General features: G+C 53.2%; 3 protein-coding genes across 3 annotated transcripts; 2 read left to right on the top strand and 1 right to left on the bottom strand.

Moving 5' to 3' along the window:
* Window positions 1-374: 374 nt before the first annotated feature.
* On the top strand, window positions 375-2148 carry ISF_05683 (Transcription factor; the record flags this gene model as incomplete). Its single annotated transcript, XM_018849288.1, has 4 exons — window positions 375-456; window positions 608-1479; window positions 1536-1771; window positions 1827-2148. 4 exons carry the CDS (start codon window positions 375-377, stop codon window positions 2146-2148), a joined length of 1512 nt encoding a protein of 503 aa, XP_018703315.1.
* Window positions 2149-3356: 1208 nt separating this feature from the next.
* On the top strand, window positions 3357-6687 carry ISF_05682 (sodium transport ATPase 5; the record flags this gene model as incomplete). Its single annotated transcript, XM_018849287.1, has 4 exons — window positions 3357-3626; window positions 3692-4553; window positions 4604-6075; window positions 6133-6687. 4 exons carry the CDS (start codon window positions 3357-3359, stop codon window positions 6685-6687), a joined length of 3159 nt encoding a protein of 1052 aa, XP_018703314.1.
* Window positions 6688-8495: 1808 nt separating this feature from the next.
* Window positions 8496-10233, bottom strand: ISF_05681 (hypothetical protein; the record flags this gene model as incomplete). Its single annotated transcript, XM_018849286.1, has 3 exons — window positions 8496-9189; window positions 9287-9707; window positions 9759-10233. 3 exons carry the CDS (start codon window positions 10231-10233, stop codon window positions 8496-8498), a joined length of 1590 nt encoding a protein of 529 aa, XP_018703313.1.
* Between the last annotated feature and the right edge of the window lie 7760 nt (window positions 10234-17993).

The raw sequence follows: 17993 nt of genomic DNA, 5'->3' as shown, positions 1-17993 counted from the left end.
CGTAGTGTAGCGCACTTGGTGTTGGTGTAAAGAGCAAGGCTCTTCAATCGAAGCTCTGATTCGAGGCTCTCTTTATACTCGATCTTCTAACGTAGTGCTGCAAACAGACAAGTGCAATATTTATAAGCACTAGACATTTGTAAGATAAAAAGGCACATGAAATGATGCAAATCATAAATGCGGTGAGATCAGATCATCATGCCGATAGAATGAAGCCACATCACCGTACAATGCCGCATAACCCCGCATAACCCCGCAACGCCCCAGAAACCTCGGCATGTTCTTGTAAACAGCAAGATCCATCAGGACGCATATCTCCGCCTCCGCATCTACCTCTGCACCATCTTATTTGTCCTTCACCATCATCAATAATCATGCCTGCTCGAAGCTCCGACGCGCATTCGGCCTCGCGCTATTCATGCCTGCAGTGTCGCGAGGCGAAGCGGAAATGCGACCGTGCGACGCCAGAATGCACGCTCTGTTTGCAGTCCGTTGGTCCTCCACTGATTTCAACCTGTCGTTTGACAAACAACTCTCTCTAATCAATCATTCGATTTTAGGAAAAATATTTCCTGTGTATTTCCGCAACGCAGAAAACGCAGACAAGTCCGCCCAAAGCAGCCCAATACGTCCACAGCTTTCTCACCACCACTGCTTCTGTCGCCGCGCAACACACCAAGCCCGTCACAGGCGAGCACCCAGAGCAGGGAGGCCGCTGAGCCGCAGCAGCCGCGGATTCAGCAATCGACTCTTGTTGCCGAGCATTTTCTGGACCCGGAGGTGTTCCAGAATGCACAGCTGCTACTTCCCGCCCTGCAAATCGACTCGCTGCTCACAGACGAGATTGCTGCCACGGTTGGTACCGTTGCGGACATTCGGGGGACGGCGCAGAAGCACTTTTCCACAGTGCATGTCTGGATGCCCATAGTCTCCAAGATTCAGTTCTACAAGCTGCTTCTCAAACGGCTGACATATAACCGCGCTGAGTTGCACCTGTTGTTGCTGGCCATGCGGCTCAGCAGCGATGCGGTAAACTTGATGGCACGTACACCACTGTACGAGTTGACGAAGCAATTTCAGCACTCCGTGCAGAATTCCGGCATTCTTTCGCTGCTTGCTCTTCAAGCCAGCATATTTATAGCGTGCTACGAGCTAGGACATGGCATCTATCCAGCTGCCTTTTTCTCCATTGCCTCATGTGCGCGGTACGCGATAGCCCTCAGCGTCGACAGCTCCGTCAGTGAGCATCCGGATCCCGAAATCGAGGCGTTCGACTTGGAAGAGTGTCGTCGCGTTTGGTGGGCCATCCTTGCCATGGACAGGTACGAAATCTTTGACTCTGTTCATGTTTGCTGGTTATTCATTGACGGCGGGGTGTCCAGATTCATCAACTTGTCGAATCCCAAACGCCAGCTCGTAACGCCGGACCCCGACACGTCCAATTACATCCCCATAGATGACCAAAACTGGGATAATGGGGTAAGTCTCCCTGGTCCCAAACTGTTCGTCTTGTTGTTTTCAACTAACTTTTGTAGACAACCGGGCCCGAAGATGCATGCACCCTCACCTCCGCGAATACCTTGGAGATGGGCCGCTTTGCTCGACTTGCGCAAGCAGCCCATTTGCTGAGTTTGGCGATAAAGGATGTAGCAGAAGGCTCGCATGACTCCGCGCAGCTTCGTCGCACAATATTTGCCTTGGTTCACGTATCACGTCTCGAAGCCCGCGTGCGCAGACTGGAGCTCTGCACCCAAATGTCGACATGTTTCAGGTATGGTGCAGTAGGCAAACCCATTCAGCTTGATACTCGTGCTAACAAGATGAAGCGCAATTCTCCTCCTTGATAATCCCACGTCACTTCAGAATGTGGCCTCACGAGAGCTCCCTTCCCACTCGGATACAGGCCGCTCTCCCGAGAGTTCGTCAGTCCTTGCGTCAACGATAGAAATGGCCGAGAGAATCATTGGGGCGCATGAATCAGTCAAGAATGCTGTTTCACCGTTCGTTCTACATCTCAACTACACGGCCGCGTCCATTTACCTGCAGCAGGCCATGGCAGAGCCTTCTAGCGACGCCGCCGGCCGCGTGGCGACGCTCAGAAAATCCCTGAAGTTATTCTCCCAACGGTGGCTCGTGGCTGGTAAGTGATCATTTCCTCCGAAATCTACCCTTTTAATTCCCTTCTGCCTCCATTTTGTCTTCCGTGATACCGAAGCTGAGCTGGAACTTAGATGCATATCTGTCACTGTTAGAACGTCGTGAGGCCATGTTGCTGCTTCAGCAATTTGATCCTTGAGTTTCTGTTGGGAAAACTTGAAGAAACTTTTGAGAATCTGTGACAACTCGTCTGCATTTTTGCTTTCTTCGCCATGGCGTGGATAGCCAACGGCGAGGTAGTCATCGGAGAAAGTTGCGCTGCCAAATTGTCAATTCTTTGTACTTGATGTGCCTTGGCTTCCTAAAATGGTCTAGCGCACCGCGTTGGAAAGATGGGACAGCGGCGAGGCTCAGCACAGTCTCGTGCTTACTACTAACAACTTACACACACCGGCACGGCCACCCACTGGCGCAGACTTGCTTGTAGTGTTTAGCAATGCGAGAGGGGCCGGCTCAAGGCTCAAGGCTCTGTGAGAAGCTCATCTCCAAATGGCCGTACGGTAACTTGCGTGTGCGGAGGTGCCGCCTTGGTGGGGAGGTGCCCGCCCGTAACTGCGAATGTTCTGACTCTTGGACAGGGCTTTATTAGATAACAGGCTGAAGTTGCTCTTTGTTGGCTATGGATCGTCTACAGAGAACCCGCCTGAAAATAAAGATCCGTACAGATGTTCCTTTTATCACGCAAGCATCACATCTAGCAGTAAGGCTTGATCAGAACATACAAGGTTCGACGGAAAATATAACGAAAATTATATAAAATAAGGAAGATGGAACAGCTTAACAAGACTGAAAGAATAGAGAAGATGAAATTGATGGAAATAATAGAAAAGACTGGGCACAGAAGGCAGTAGGCCGGAGATGGAGGATGGTGGGGATGAGATTGAGATGAGCCTCGCTGTAAATAGGCGAAGAGGATCATTCCGAGCCCCACTGACTATTTATTTCCTAATTAGGCTTCTAAACTTCACGCTGGGCACTCATTCCGGCCGGTTACACGGAGATTTCGCGAATAATATCCCCGCGGCGCCCGTGAATGCCTAAATTGATGTGTTGGGCCTTGGCAGTTTCTAGAATGGTTTTTCTCTATATAATCCTCAATGCCTGCCCTCCTCATTGCCAACTTGTTCAAGCTTTACGCATCCTAACCCCAAGTCTCCTTACCTCCCTCCCCCATCCATGGCATCCCCCGATCCGTTATAATGTCCACCACCACCAGCAGCAGCACCTCGACATCGCCTGCGGCGGCGGCGCATGCCTCCGGGCAGTCCAACATCCCCATGTCCCGCCCGGCGCACAGCCTGGCCGGCGAAGAGGTGCTCAAGGAGCTCCGCACCGACCCGTCATCCGGCCTGTCCGCCGACGAGGCCGCGCAGCGCCTCGCCAGCGCGGGCCGCAACGAGTTGGAGCAGAAAAAGGGCGTGCAGCCTCTCAAGATCTTCATTGAGCAAATCTTCAACGCCATGACCTTGGTACGTCCCCGTCATGATGGCTTGGCAGGTGTGCTGCGGGGTTTTGCTAAACGTATTCGCTGTAGGTACTGCTTCTTGCACTCGCTGCCAGTCTCGGAATCCGAGCCTGGATCGAAGGCGGCATCCTTGGCGGCATCATCGTCGCCAACATCTTCATCGGCTACATCCAGACGCTCCAGGCCGAACGCACCATCGACTCCCTCCGCACGCTGGGCAAGCCCACTTGCAACGTCTTCCGTGACGGCGCCACCGTCGCCATCCCGACCGCCGAGGTGGTCCCCGGTGACGTGGTCGACCTCGGCACCGGCGACTCCGTGCCCGCTGACATTCGCCTGTTCGAGGCCGTCAACCTCGAGGCCGACGAGGCTCTGCTGACCGGCGAGTCGGCTCCCGTGTCCAAGGTCCCCGCGCTCGTCTTTGACGACAACACTGGCCCTGGCGATCGCCTCAACGTCGTCTTCAGCTCCACCACGATCACCAAAGGTCGAGGTCGTGGCGTCGTCTTTGCGACCGGTATGTTTACCGAAATCGGCCTTATCGCTCGAGCGCTTCAGAGCGATGGCAAGGAACCCACGCGAGACTCGGCCGCAGATCCCTACTTCAAGAGAGCTTGGAAATCTACAATCGGTGCCCTCGGCGAATTCTTCGGCTTGACCGTCGGTACCCCTCTTCAAAGAAAACTCGCACAGCTCTTTCTCGGCCTCTTGGCTTTCGCCGTCGTCTGTGCCATCATCGTCCTCGGCGCCAACAAGTTCAACACCCAGACTGACGTTATCCTGTACGCCGTCACCACCGCCGTCGGCACCATCCCGGTATCCCTTCTCCTGGTCCTCACCGTGACCATGGCCGCAGGGACGAAAAAGATGCTCCAGCGACACGTCATCGTGCGAAACCTGCAGAGCCTCGAGGCTCTGGGCGGAGTGACCAGTAAGTCGCAGATCCGTCCTCTCTCAGCCCGCTCGCTTACCTTCGTGCAGATGTCTGCTCCGACAAGACCGGCACCATCACGCAAGGTCGCATGGTCGTCCGCAAGGCCTGGTTGCCTGCCTGCGGCACGTACTCGGTAGAAGCCACAAACGAAGTCTACAACCCGAATGTAGGCGAGGTATCGTTCACGACGACAGAACCCAGGAAGATGGGCCCGGTCGAGGAGAAGCCCACGTCCATGCAGACGATAATCCCAGCAGAGCATGTGACCGGAACAACTGCTCTCCAGCAGTACCTCAACATCGCGTCGCTGGCAAACCTTGCCAGCCTTGAGCAGGTTTACGGCACCAAGGAGAAGGGATCTAGCGAATGGAAGGCTCGCGGCGCGCCGACCGAGATCGCGATCGAAGTGTTCGCATCACGCTTCGGCTGGAGCCGAACTACTCTCTCCGAAGGCCCCTCCGCCAAATGGGCGCACCTTGCCGAGTTTCCCTTTGATTCTGACGTCAAGAAGATGTCCGTCCTGTTTCGCGACACGGAATCAAAGCAGGCGCACGTTTTCACAAAGGGCGCCGTCGAGCGCGTCCTCGACATCTGCACCAACGTCGCCGTCAACGAGGGCACCCAGGCGTTGACCGAGAACACCAAGGCGAGCATCTTAGCCAACATGGAAGCCCTCGCCAGCCAGGGCCTGCGCGTGCTCGCTCTGGCGCACAAGGTCCACGATGCCGAGGCCGACGTCCTTGCGGCCGACCCTGCCTCCACCTCGAATAGCAACCCGTCGCGCGACGCCTTTGAGCATGGCCTCACGTTCCATGGGCTCGTCGGCATCTACGACCCGCCACGGCCCGAGTCCGCGCCGAGCGTGCGCGCCTTCCACGCCGCCGGCATCGCCGTGCACATGCTGACCGGCGACCACCCGCAGACCGCGCGCGCCATCGCGCAGGACGTCGGCATCCTGCCGCCGGACGCCGCCCCGGACACGCCGCTCATGACGACCGCGCAGCGCTTCGACGCGCTCTCCGACGCCCAGCTGGACCGCCTCCCGGAGCTGCCGCTGGTGGTCGCCCGCTGCGCGCCCAGCACAAAGGTGCGCATGATTGCCGCGCTGCACCGTCGCGGGCGGTACGTGGCCATGACGGGTGACGGCGTCAACGACGGACCGAGCCTGCGCCGCGCAGACGTCGGTATCGCCATGGGCTCCGGCGCGGACGTCGCCAAGGAGTCATCCGACATCGTGCTCACCGACGACGACTTCGCGTCCATCCTCACCGCGGTCGAGGAGGGGCGCCGCATCTTTGACAACATCCAAAAGTTCATACTGCACGTGCTCGCGGCCAACATTGGCTTTGTCATCGCGCTGCTCGTCGGCCTCGCGTTCAAGGACCGCAACGGCGTCTCCGTGTTTTTGCTGTCGCCTGTTGAGATCCTCTGGATGCTCCTCGGCACCGGCGCCTTTTCGGAGACGGGTTTGGGCTTTGAGAAGGCAGTGCCGGATATCTTGAATCGCCCTCCCCATAATGTAAGCGCTCGATCATACAAAAGACCGTGCAAATGCCTAATCATTGACTTTTGATAGCTCAAATATGGCGTCTTCACGCCCGAGTTCCTGCTCGACATGGTGGTCTACGGCCTCCTCATGGCATGCTGCGTCCTCGGCTCCTTCACCGTGGTCATATTCGGCTTCGACAATGGCAACCTCGGCGTCGACTGCAACACACACTTCTCTCCCGCTTGCGATGAGGTGTTTCGTGCGCGTGCCACGTGCTATGCCACAATGACGTGGATCTTTCTCCTCTTTTCTTGGGAGCTCATCGACTTCCGCCGATCGTTGTTCTACATGCCAAAAGGCATTGGCGCATGGGCAAAGCACCTGTGGGGAAACAAATTCCTGTTTTTCTCGGTGACGGTTGTCTTTGCCATCGTGTTCCCGACCATTTATATTCCGGGGCTGAATCATGTTGTATTTTTGCATACCGGCATCACATGGGAGTGGGCAGTCGTCTTCATCTCGGTCGGGGTGTGGATGGTTGGGACAGAGTCTTGGAAGTGGATGAAGCGTGCCTACTTCCGCCGCACAGCATCAAAGACGCAGACAGCTCCAGCTGTCAGCGCGGTAGAGAGTCTGGTATAGAGTCGTTGTTGTTTACAAGAAGACATTTGGAACTGGAAATATTGGTTGGGTTGCGAAAATAATGAGTTGAAAATACAGACAGCGACGCGCCCCGAGGCAGCTCTGTCCTTGATAGAAACTGTAGAATTGCAAATTAGCTAATAGATCAATAGAAGGAAAGCTCTTCTCATATAGTGTCAGTAGTCAATCGCAAGCACTTCTTCAGCTGCAGCTGTTTAGCTGCGTTAAAATTTGCGGTGAATGTAATCATGTCTTCGGACAAATGCAAGAAAAGTGATGTTGTGATTGGTTGAGTTACTTGACTATTAGTAGGTATCCTTGAGTGATTGCATCACCTCAAGCCTTGGTGTACTTTTTGCTATCGACCGTAGCAGCTCAATGATATCCGATACGCTCTGTAGAGACGGTCGCTCGACCAACTCTTCGAATGAGCGTGCATACTCCCCCTCAGCTTCGTCAAAAACAACCTGCAGCTCTCTCCCAGTAATGGATGCAGCCATCCATAGAAGCAGCAATTTTACCGTCGGTTCACCGTTGAACGCACCACATCCCCACAACCCTGTGAAGATGGTCGAATCGGAACTCGAGGGCCAGGACGTAAAGGCGGCGTAGGCCTTGGTTAACTCTCTTTTGAGATTGCACTCAAGCAAATCAGGTAGCGGGATATGACTCGACCCGCCATCGCCTTCGATTCTTGAGGTGCTGAGATCCACTAGATCAATTTCGAGGGCATCCATCAGCAGCATTCGGCCACCAGCCATCGGAGGGTCGTACACTTTCCAAGATATGCTCCGACGTTGGCCATAAATTTTAATCATGGGTTGTGCTAAATTAACTGACAGAGCTTCCTCATCTTTCAACTGTGGCGTAAAGAGAACTGCAACACAGGCCTCAGGGGTAGCACCAATGTAAAGTTCCTCCTGTGTCGCAGATTGGCCAAAACCAATGTCCTTATTTGCAGAAATGACAACCCCATCAGATCTCCCCAAGTGGCCGATGTTGTGGATTTTCGTACTGTGCAATCTCAGCTTTCTGATGCCAATCTTCGAAAGCGGCCTGCCATCCCAGTTCGGTGCGCACAGCTTTGTCACGTCTGCTGACCAGAGAGTGTACTCAACCATATTTGATTGGATCTCGTCTGGGTGTTGCGTCGCCCTCAGGTAAAAGTACGTGAAAAGTGACTTAAGGTATGCTGAAACAGCGATGGGCAGTCGCTGGTTAGAATCGTACCAGACACTGAAGTCGTAGAAATTAGACCGTGGCGATTTGAAAGAACAAAGAAACTGGTGAGCCAACAGTGATGCACACTGACTTTGGGAGAGTCTCAGCGTTTGTCCAGATACCAGTTTCGGGATGCTCCCAGTTTGAAAATGTCGCGGCAAAGCAATTGCAAAGCGCAAAATAGACGGCCAGATATCCGTAAAGAAGCATGGTTCGTTCTCGACGGCTAGTCGCAGCGATCCGTAGTCACCAGCGGCAGCAGTTGACCCTCGAAGCGTGACGGAAATAGTTTCAAGCAGGTCCAACAATGCACCCCATGTTGTGATGTTCCGGCGAAAGAGCTCCTGCAGCATGAGCCAGAACGGGACTGTTCCGTCGATGTCTTCACAGCCATCATCAAGAATACTAAATCGGTCCAAGACACTATTTGAAGAGGAACAGGGCAGCACGCACTCGACTTTCATCTTTGTTCCGCGGTTCCAAGGCGTGGTGAAATCATGAAACGTATGAATCTCACGCTATGGCGCCCCAGCTGAAGTTCATGTGGGGGGCATATGTGAGCCAGAAAGGCCAGGAAGCCTAGCGCCTCAGACGAGGAGGAAGTTCATATCGGGATCTTTGAGAGTCTGAATCCAGCCACGGGACGCTTTCTCTTTGTCCAGCCCCCAGATGACTGGCAACGTTTCCATTGCTGTGTATAGGAAGCCCCAGGGACAGTTCACAACGAGGCGCTGCAGCCTGTCCATGACCCACTTCTGTTGCTGCTCATCCGTCGCCTCGGCGCCAACAATGAACGTAGGCCAGGTTGTGGCCTTGAAGTTGGGGTCATCGTCGGGAATACCTGCAAGATGCTCGTAGATATCTCGAATCAGCTCCTGGGAAAACTCAGGTCCAACTGCCGCCCCAACCGCCGGCACGGCCTGCAGTATGTAAAGACAAGCCGCGAGACGGTGCGCCGAACCAGCGTGGATACGACTCTCTATTGGTATGCCTTCAAGGTACGATACTATCCTGGCATCATTCGCCCAGGCAACGATATCAAAACTGCGTGCTTGATGTAGTAGCGCTAGTCCGACCGCTTCGATCTCGCCGGGTGATATGGCATCATGTTGCATGTTGGAGAGCTGGGAAGCTCCATGAAGAATTTGAAGAATGGCTGGTGGGCAGCACAGGTAGCTGTTGGCAGCAGCCCGGTTGAGAATCGAGGGAATTTGCGAAGCTTCGAAATATGACTTGGTTTGGAATTTGATAGGCATAAAAGCCGAGCCCAATATGAAGTAGCTGCAGCAGGTCAGTAACAGAGTTTGTTGAACTGGTACGGGTGACTGACATGAAACAATCAGATAGCATATAATCTCTCAAAACATTATCGGCAGACCTTGACGGTTCGAGCAGGGACATGATTCTGCCAGCGCCTTCCAAGTGGGCCCTCCAGCCATGCTTTCCTGACTCAATAAGCTCGACATTGACAAAGAAAAGAGCTGCAGCTAGAGCAACATCGCCCCCTGTGGCATCGATATCTTGAACCGCATCGTGCATGAGAAGCAGCGCCTTATGCTTTGCCACCAATGCATCTTGCAGGGCTCTTTGGGAAGCATTGTGTCGATTGAAAGCAATCATGCGATTCTCCTGCATTGAGGGTAAAGGGGCCTTCATGAGGTTGGACATGTGCGCGGCCGAGGCGGCGACAATAATGTGCTGCAGCAGGGGATGCGCTTTTGTGAGCGATAATAGGGTGCGGAAAGGATTTTTAGAGGGCACATCTTGTGAAACCAAGTCCTTGCAGACACGATTTGTGACTGTTCATTCTGTTAGAAATAAGTTGCACCAAAGGACTAGCAGTTACGTACAGTATGATAAGTAGTAGCGGTGAGAATTTCCTAGATCCTGATATAGCGGATCAATAAGGACGTAGGGCATTTTCAATTCCGAGTCGACAGAAGTCGCTCGTGAGCGGACAATCTGCAAGTGCTCAGGAGCGGTACCGTCGCCGGGTGGCGGTGTCCGCGGAGAGTTGTGAGATTCCGGAGACGACGCCGCCGACACATCGCCGGGATAATTCGGCGGAGCCCCAGACGATGCAAACGACGTCAACGACGTCGTGGCGGCTACCGCGCTTCCTGCAGGGACGGGAGCACTCGACGTGCGACCTGCGAGCTTGCCTCTGCTAGCCACGGCACCAGTCCATCGGAAAAGCTTCCCGTATCCGAGACAGTCCTTGCCGGCGTTTGTGCACTTAGTGCAGTGCGGGTACGAGCGGTCGCATCGTAGCCGCTGCCGCCTGCAGTTGTGGCAGGGTTTCGTCGGATTCTCAGCCTGGCTCATCCCGTTGTCGGCGCAAAGCGGCGCTCGTTGAATGACCTAGCTTGCGGAAGGTGTGATGGCGACACACCCAGTGGAGGACGCGCGCTTAAGTGGAAGATGCGTCACAGGAAGCGCCTCAGTCGTGGCACATTGCAGGGCAAGGATGCGTTTCCTGCGGAATGTTGCCCAAGATCAGTCCATGGTTTGATGATGTGCAATCGGGTCTTGGGCGAGCTCGGCACGGCTGAGCCGCCACCTGCCACGACCCTAGTCCTAAAGAGGCAGCCAAGAGGCATTTCTCTAGCCAGCCGTCTGGTACTAGCCACCTTACTAGCCACCTCTCTAGCCACCTCTCTAGCCACATCCTGAGGCAGCTGGCTCAGCCACACTGCAGAGCACTCAATGATGTTGGCTTGTCAAACAGGGACATCAACTTCGTCAAGCGTCGGCCAACGTCTCGCCTGATCCACGGCGTATCTGCTTGCAGGGTGCCACACCGTAAAATTTCAAATAAATACCCGTTCCTTCTGGAATAGCTGTTTCGGATCTCTCGGGCGGCTCACACAGCGGCACTCGTCCTCCACCGGGTAGCGTCGCATGCCCGTAGATGGGAGGACGCACCAAGGCAAAGCGGCACATCGCCATTCCGCTTGACGATGAGCCCTTCCGGAACGTGTTTCGACTCGAGCTGCATTGTTTTGGATGAAACTCGGCTGGCTACGCATGAGACCGTGACACCTCTTCCCTCCATCCACGGACCAAACCTGCCGCGCAGCTCGCGCCTTCTCCAGCTCTGATGCGATTTGAAACGCCTGGAGAACACTGCAACGCGGGAACCGGGGGAGTCTCGCCCTGTACACAAATCCTGATCCCCCGGAAGTCTCGGAACCATCAATCTATCACACACGCCAAGATGAGATTGACAGTTGTAGTTTCACATATTCCTGAACTTGTTGCCTTGAACCTTTTTTGCTGTCAATGCACTTCATCCAAGCATGCAAAGGCGAGGCAACCAGCATTGAAGGATGTGTCGCCACCGAAAATTGCGCTGCAAGTTGCTGGCTGCCCTGGAGGATGAAAATCATTGGCGACTACCGCCCAACCATACGGACGGCACGATATTAACTGATTGTCCATTATAGGAGGCGACATATGGACTGAACCAGGATGCGCGGACGGGCACACCCCTCCACCCTTTACGAATAATACATCCCCAAATAGCCCCATTATACATCTTGTGCGTATTATTTGCTACTGTTATGCTAATAGTCCCGCCAGAGCCTCGCCGCCTGCCTTGAGAGGAACAGTTCCTTGGCCCTTAGCTCTCCGAACACAGAGAGGACACTTCAAATTGGGGGCGCTATTGGCTTGCAACACGTTTCTTTCTTTTTCTTGGTTCCGACGCTTTGACAAGTGCCAGTTCTTAGTATCGGGCGTATCGTGGCTGGAGACTGCAATCAACACTGGACGAGCGCCCCCGCCCCGTAGCTTGCAGCCGGCGATATTTCACATCGGACGAGTCTGGTCTGACCTGAACAGATCAGCGGAGACGAAAGGCAAAGAGATGCATACACCCGCTTGTTCTCGACTGTTCTGGAGGCCAGGCTCCGCGGACGCTGGGCCTTACCGGGTTGAGAGATGCATCCATCCCCTCCGACATGATGGTCGGCTTATCCTGGAGGGGGCACGAGGCATCCCGGATGAAGAGACCCTCTAATTTCAGGTGTAGGCGTGCCAGTATCACCTCGACGCATCCCGGTCTGCAATTCCTCGACAGGACTTTTGCTCATGTGGCGTAGCGTGTGGGATACCCGGAGCACTACTGTGCAGCGCAGAGCTGTACATCGTTTCCTCGTAAGTAGACTGCTCTTACGCAAGTCGAAGATCGGTGGGACAACTAGTAGGAAGCTTCAACACTTTGATACCTAATCAATTTATGTACATGTTGCCGTCGCAGGGCATGAGATTGAGGAGGGTTGTACATATGTGTCATGGTTGGCCTGGGGTAGGAGTTCGTGTTACCGCCAGCATGGGGTGAACGTAACGTCGTAAAACAATTCTAATGAGCAACCGGAACTGTAGCACCTGGCTGACAGGCCTCCTTCTGCTGTGCACTGTACTTCGTATGCTAGTCTTGCGTGTTTCTTGGATATGACTCGACGGTGGTTACGCTGGGCGGTGGTAAGGCAAGCCACCGAGGAGTTCAAATTCTCCAATAACAACATCCAGAGACACCTTCATACAGCGAGGGATTATTGTTTTGCATATAGCGCATTTTCGTGGCTTTGCTATATTTTGGGTCTTTGGCGTGCCCGACTGGCTTATTGGACTGAGTGATTCTAGGCATCCATCATGCCCCGTTAGGATCCGTTCATGACCGCGGAGATTCTCCTTCTCTTAAAAGCCGGGTTTTAAGTCAAGGAATATGGATTTACTCGGCGAGAACAACTACCAAGCACATATAGTCCGTAGAGTGACAGCCATCTCCTCTTTGACGTCGGATCATCATCAAACTTGACCGACGGTGGGAAATCGTCCCGGGAAAGAAGCCTAAATGGGAGAAAGAGAAGATACCTTGACCTTGCAATACCCATACATAAGCTGGGAAATGATAACTAGTTGTTCCCACCCCGGGAATGGAAGCGTTTACGCGTGGCATGGCCAGTGGCAAGGCCAAGTTGATTGCCTCAGACTAAGCAGATTGTGCCATATGAGGGATGCCGGGGTAAAGAGTGCGCGCATTACTTCTCACAGCTCTCTTAAGACTACTTAGTATGGGTAAGGGAGTTTGTGGCTGTCTGGGAAGTCACACCGTCGGGTTAATTGTCTGTGCAAGCAATTTATGCAACGAGCCCTCTCCCAGATCTCACGGAGCGATTACCAAAAGTCCCAAAGGGCCGGATGACGAGGCGGCCCCGGCCCTTCCCCTCATCTCATCTCTCTCTCCCTGGTGGCATCCGCAACTTGTATCAATATGGGGCTTACAGCTTGTCATCCAGGGCGGCCAAGGTTGAGTGCGTCCCGACGATGGCAATAGATGCAGGAGGGCAGGTGGATGTCCACCTGAGAATGCGGGCGCGCAGTACGCAGATAGATTACAGATTATTTGGTCCCCCGGAAATTAGCTGCAGGATTTGAGTGTATTAATTCATCAGGTTAATTTGATAATGGTTGATGACGGGGCAAGTCCGGTCATTGGGGGGACTGGAAGGAGATCCCGAGAGTCTGCGCCGCCGTGGTGTGCATGAATCGTCTCCGCGCGTCGGGTTTTGCAGCTGACTTGGCAGTCCCATGGTGTCACTCGACGCCAGATATTACTGGATAAGACGAGCAATATCATGTGTATCTTATGATTCAATGTACCCAACTATTAGGACCCCAAAGGCGAGCGAGATTGCCATTCTTTGGTCAATGCAATCGATCCCCCGAACTGGTAGAGCTGGCTTTTCCAAGCTCTTGCAGTCCAATCATAAGACTACTCCGAGAGAAAACAGTCAATGATAAAGTTTCGATAAAGACTGATGATATACTAGTACAGAAGTCTCGACATGGGTACCAGGTTTTGTCGAAGGGGCCTCACATAGCCGGCTTCTTCAACACACGTGGCATATAGACTTGGGAAGGTATAATGGATTCTGGAAGACCAGCGCCAAGCACAAGGCAAATAAAAATGGACAAAATACTTTGTTCTGTATTGCAAATGCCGGTAACAACTGGTGGATTCAGTAGCTAAAGGTTGAAATCATGTTGGACCTGTGAACTGGCCCAGGCTGCTGGACAGGGACTTAGGGACTTGTTCGCAGCGCTTCAAGGCTCCAAGCTTGACTCTGAACCGTCGAAAAGCGCAAAAGAGGCGCTTGTTGCTACGGAATGTGGAATGTGGTTTCCGCAGAGTATCGGTAGTTAATATCAACGGAGGATACGAGGCTTGCATCAGCAGGGTCTTTAGGAGGAGGCTTGAATGGCGCGGAGGGAGGCTTGTCGACATCGAGGCACGGTCGGAGTTTTTTCTTGCTTTGACAAAGTCTCTGTATTTGCAATTAAGGAGTCAACGCCCAGAAATACTACATTGCAGGATCCGAGCGAGTTGTTGTACCAATAAAATAGTTAATGTGGTTGTTAATATACGTGCTGTTATATATGCACGCCTTTTTGCGACGTGGATAGTGTACCCAGCGCAGCACGGCCACATTGCTAGCGTATTGTATTGAGAAGCGAGATGCGAATAATAAGAACGAGGCTGGGGTAAAAGAACAAGGGGACAATAAATAAAGTAAAAAGAGACAGAATAGAAACGCGAGGCTAAGAATCATGTCTCAGCCCGACGAACAGGTCATCTTGTTAAGGCCCCCCCCCCCCTTCCCCCTCCCTCCCCGGCTACGGGTAGCCGTTGAATTCCGCCGAAACTGTCAGAACTCGAAGTCTCACCACTGTATTTACAGGGGTTCCGAGGGAGTTGGGATGTGCTAAGGCGCTGTATTTCAGGGGGTGGCCCGCTGTAAGTCGCCAGTAATCTGGACAGGGCACGGCCAAAACACGGTATCAGTACCTTGCAGACCTCGGCGCAAAGGTAACAATGGGACCGGATTTGTTATCTGTAGTGGATTAAGAAGTGTATTTTCTTTCTCATTGACAGCCTGTGACAGTTTATACTTGCTTTTTCCTCGCTCCTGGCTCTTGTCAAGGGGACCCCTTCCCGCTGCCATGTGCTGCTCATCTCCACTCACCGCATGGCCCGGATGGTCAAGGGTTTCTACTCTGGCTTGAATATGTATGTCTTGGTAGCAAAAAAGGACAATTGACAAAAAGGAAGAAAAAAACCAAGACTTCGCTAGTGTGGCTGATCGCCCCGGTTGCCTCTGCGGATCATCACCACACAGCTGCGCTCACCCTAGGCCCCCTCCCCGTCCCTCTGCATCTATCTGTCGTGCACGGCCGAGGCAAGGTTACACTCGCAACTTGGCGTGTCTGTTCGACAGTCATGTTTCCTCTTTTTTTTATTTTATACATGATTTACGGGTAGTATTATCAATTCTCGGACCCGACTTCTGACTTGACTCGGGGGCCGTCAAAAATAAAAAAATTCCCGGACAGCCCCAGCCCTACCCAAGTCCCCCCTCCCATTAAGAAGCCAAGAGGGACCGTGCTGTCGGTAGGACTCTCAGAGTGAGAGCGTCTGGATGCCGGATGCAGGAGAATATGCCCGTCCACCTCTTATCTCCAGTTTCTGGCATATTCTCCGTACTAAAAAAAGACTGGAAATGTCTCCGTTCGGACGGTTGCCGAATGCATTGGCTCGCGGGAGCTGTCCCGCTCTCATAGGCCTCGGCCGCGAAGCTACAGCCTCCTGGCATCCTTTCCAACCGATAATAGTAATTTACTTGATCAAGGGAACATTCTTAAACCCCTTTGACCTTGCAACTAAAGCCTCTCAACCTGGTGACGATGCATCGAGCTGCTGAGGCCGTCATGCCCAGACTTACAAAAGCCCGAGTTCCCGCTCCAGGAGATTTCTCGTAATATCTATCAATCTCGTTTGCTGTCCTGCAAGGATCATCATATAGATAAACTCTCCGTTGCAGTTCTCTTCATCATCCTAATTACCTATCAGTGATGTTCACGAGTCACGCACCATCCCGGCTCTTAACACGCTACAGTGCGCGCTGACCCTCCCCCTATAATAACTTGGGAAGGACATGGTCGTTTGCACCGCCTTCGCGAACGAGATTCGAGAAGCAAGAACCGATGCTCTTTGGAACTTTACGGGGCTTGTCTTGGAACTTGACAGTCACGCCTCTATCCGCCCAAGAAATGACACATCTCTTCTCCGCCGCCGCCGTGACATTCCACCCCTGGCTTCCACGAGCTCGGTTATTATGTACGGACAGAGGCAGCCTCTTCTTTCTCGCTTCTGCACTTTCACTCCACGTTTTTACTCAGAAGAGGACGGGGTCTGGGCCCTTGTCAGTATCTGTCATAATTGACACGAGTTTGCCACCGTGGTGTGAGAAGTCAAAGTGTATCGCATTGACGCTTTACAGTTGTGAGGGTTGTAGGGGACTCTTCTGTTGCCTCCCGTTTCATAATCGACCCAGAATGAAAGAATATCGCCCGTGACCGCATCTAAACAATTCATTAGTCCATGATCAGGGGAGGGATGAAGAAAGAAAAGAAAATGAGAGCTACATGATACTCTCACTTCTCCTAGAGCGCCACCATGTCGAGTGTAATGACGACCGTATCAGCCCTTCTGGCCAGGTATCCCCTTTTACGACATCAAAACTTGCGCCAAAACAGATATTAGCAAAGAATAATATAATCTTTTAAACATGGTGTGCATTAAAAACAATGGCCTTCCCTCTACGGGGAACGGGGAAAGCGAGCAGCTCGCTTATAGCACATTATAGATTGGTGGCCCATGATTACTCAAATAATTTCGGGTGTCCACGGCTCTGCCCGCCGCCAATGAGCAATGGATTTATTCCGCTCTGCATTTTCCGCTGACAGAGAGGCCCTCTAACTAATCATAAACAAGGAAATGAACACCAAGTAGGTAGCTAGTGTCCGAAGCCGACCTCTGTGAGCCAGGCAGAGAGAGAGCCCCTACCAAGACGTCGATCCTCGTACAGCTGGCACATCAATATTACGGCATCGAGAGGAATATGCCGGGTGGAGAAGCGCAACCACACACCGTGACAGTTTGTTGCGACTCGTCGAGAGGAGGAGTGGCGGCGCGTCCCTCCGTGCATCACTTGCATCGAGGGTCGGGGCTCGAGTCATTTGCCATCGAGGAACCTAATCTACAATCATAATGCCTCCCATAGCGAGGACGTCCTCGCGGACACATGACAAAACCTGTTCAGGCGCATTATAACAAGAGTTGTCGAGAGATCTGACGCCATACCGGCATCTCCGTGCCCGACGACGGGGTTGGGTCGGCCAAGTGTCACTTGAAACGTGTTGCATATTCCAGCATACGTCGTTACCAGCCACTGTGGCCGGTGGCTGAAGAAAAGTGATGTAGCTGAACAGGGTCTCTTGAGGAACAAGCTCACAACTTTAACTCTGTTCATAGCCTTCTTAGTCTCCCCTGCCTCAGACTGTCTGACCCCTTGGACGGAGAAAGGGAGTTAGCCGATGTCTGTGTCGCTTTGCATTGCTCCCACACCAAACGCTGTAACACGGCCACAGACACCTTGGGGAGAAGAAAAAGATGGGGACCGTGTGCCAGAGGAAGGCGATTGACGGCGATCATCCCGGTGTTACTGATTGATGATGGCTTGATGATCATGTTGCCACTGACCGAGCCAACCATCCAACCATCCATCCCAATGAATGAAGCCTGAGTGAGCCGGTAAGCATGCCGCGGATTTGCGAGATGACGACACTCAACAGGGAAGGCTCTAGTTACTAGTTAGAGCTGGTTATAATTAGACTGGACTGAGTTACTTTTTGTGAAAGCCGCAACGCCCAAGATGCAACGTCGCGCCAACGGCCCGGTGAAAGGGGCAACCACCAAACCCATACCATGTACTGTCATTGAGCCCGTATGGACCTAGGTCGAGTAACTAGGGCCAAACTTGAACTTGGCATTTGGGCAATCCCTGTCGCCAGCCTCTTGAATGGAGTGGTAGCCAAGCCAAGCCTTGTCCCCCACCCGAGATGGTTACTACGGTACTTTGCTCCCTGCCTCAATACACTGAGACGGCCTGGCGAGCCGAGGGTCAAGTCGAGGAGGATGAGGAGGGGTTTGATGAGAGGCGGGGGGGGGGGGCGTTTGG

This window comes from Cordyceps fumosorosea, assembly GCF_001636725.1.
Source record: "Cordyceps fumosorosea ARSEF 2679 chromosome Unknown scaffold_14, whole genome shotgun sequence".
Taxonomy (NCBI): domain Eukaryota; kingdom Fungi; phylum Ascomycota; class Sordariomycetes; order Hypocreales; family Cordycipitaceae; genus Cordyceps; species Cordyceps fumosorosea.
The sequence above is the reverse complement of the archived record's forward strand: the minus strand, read 5'-3'. Positions and strand labels throughout refer to the sequence as shown.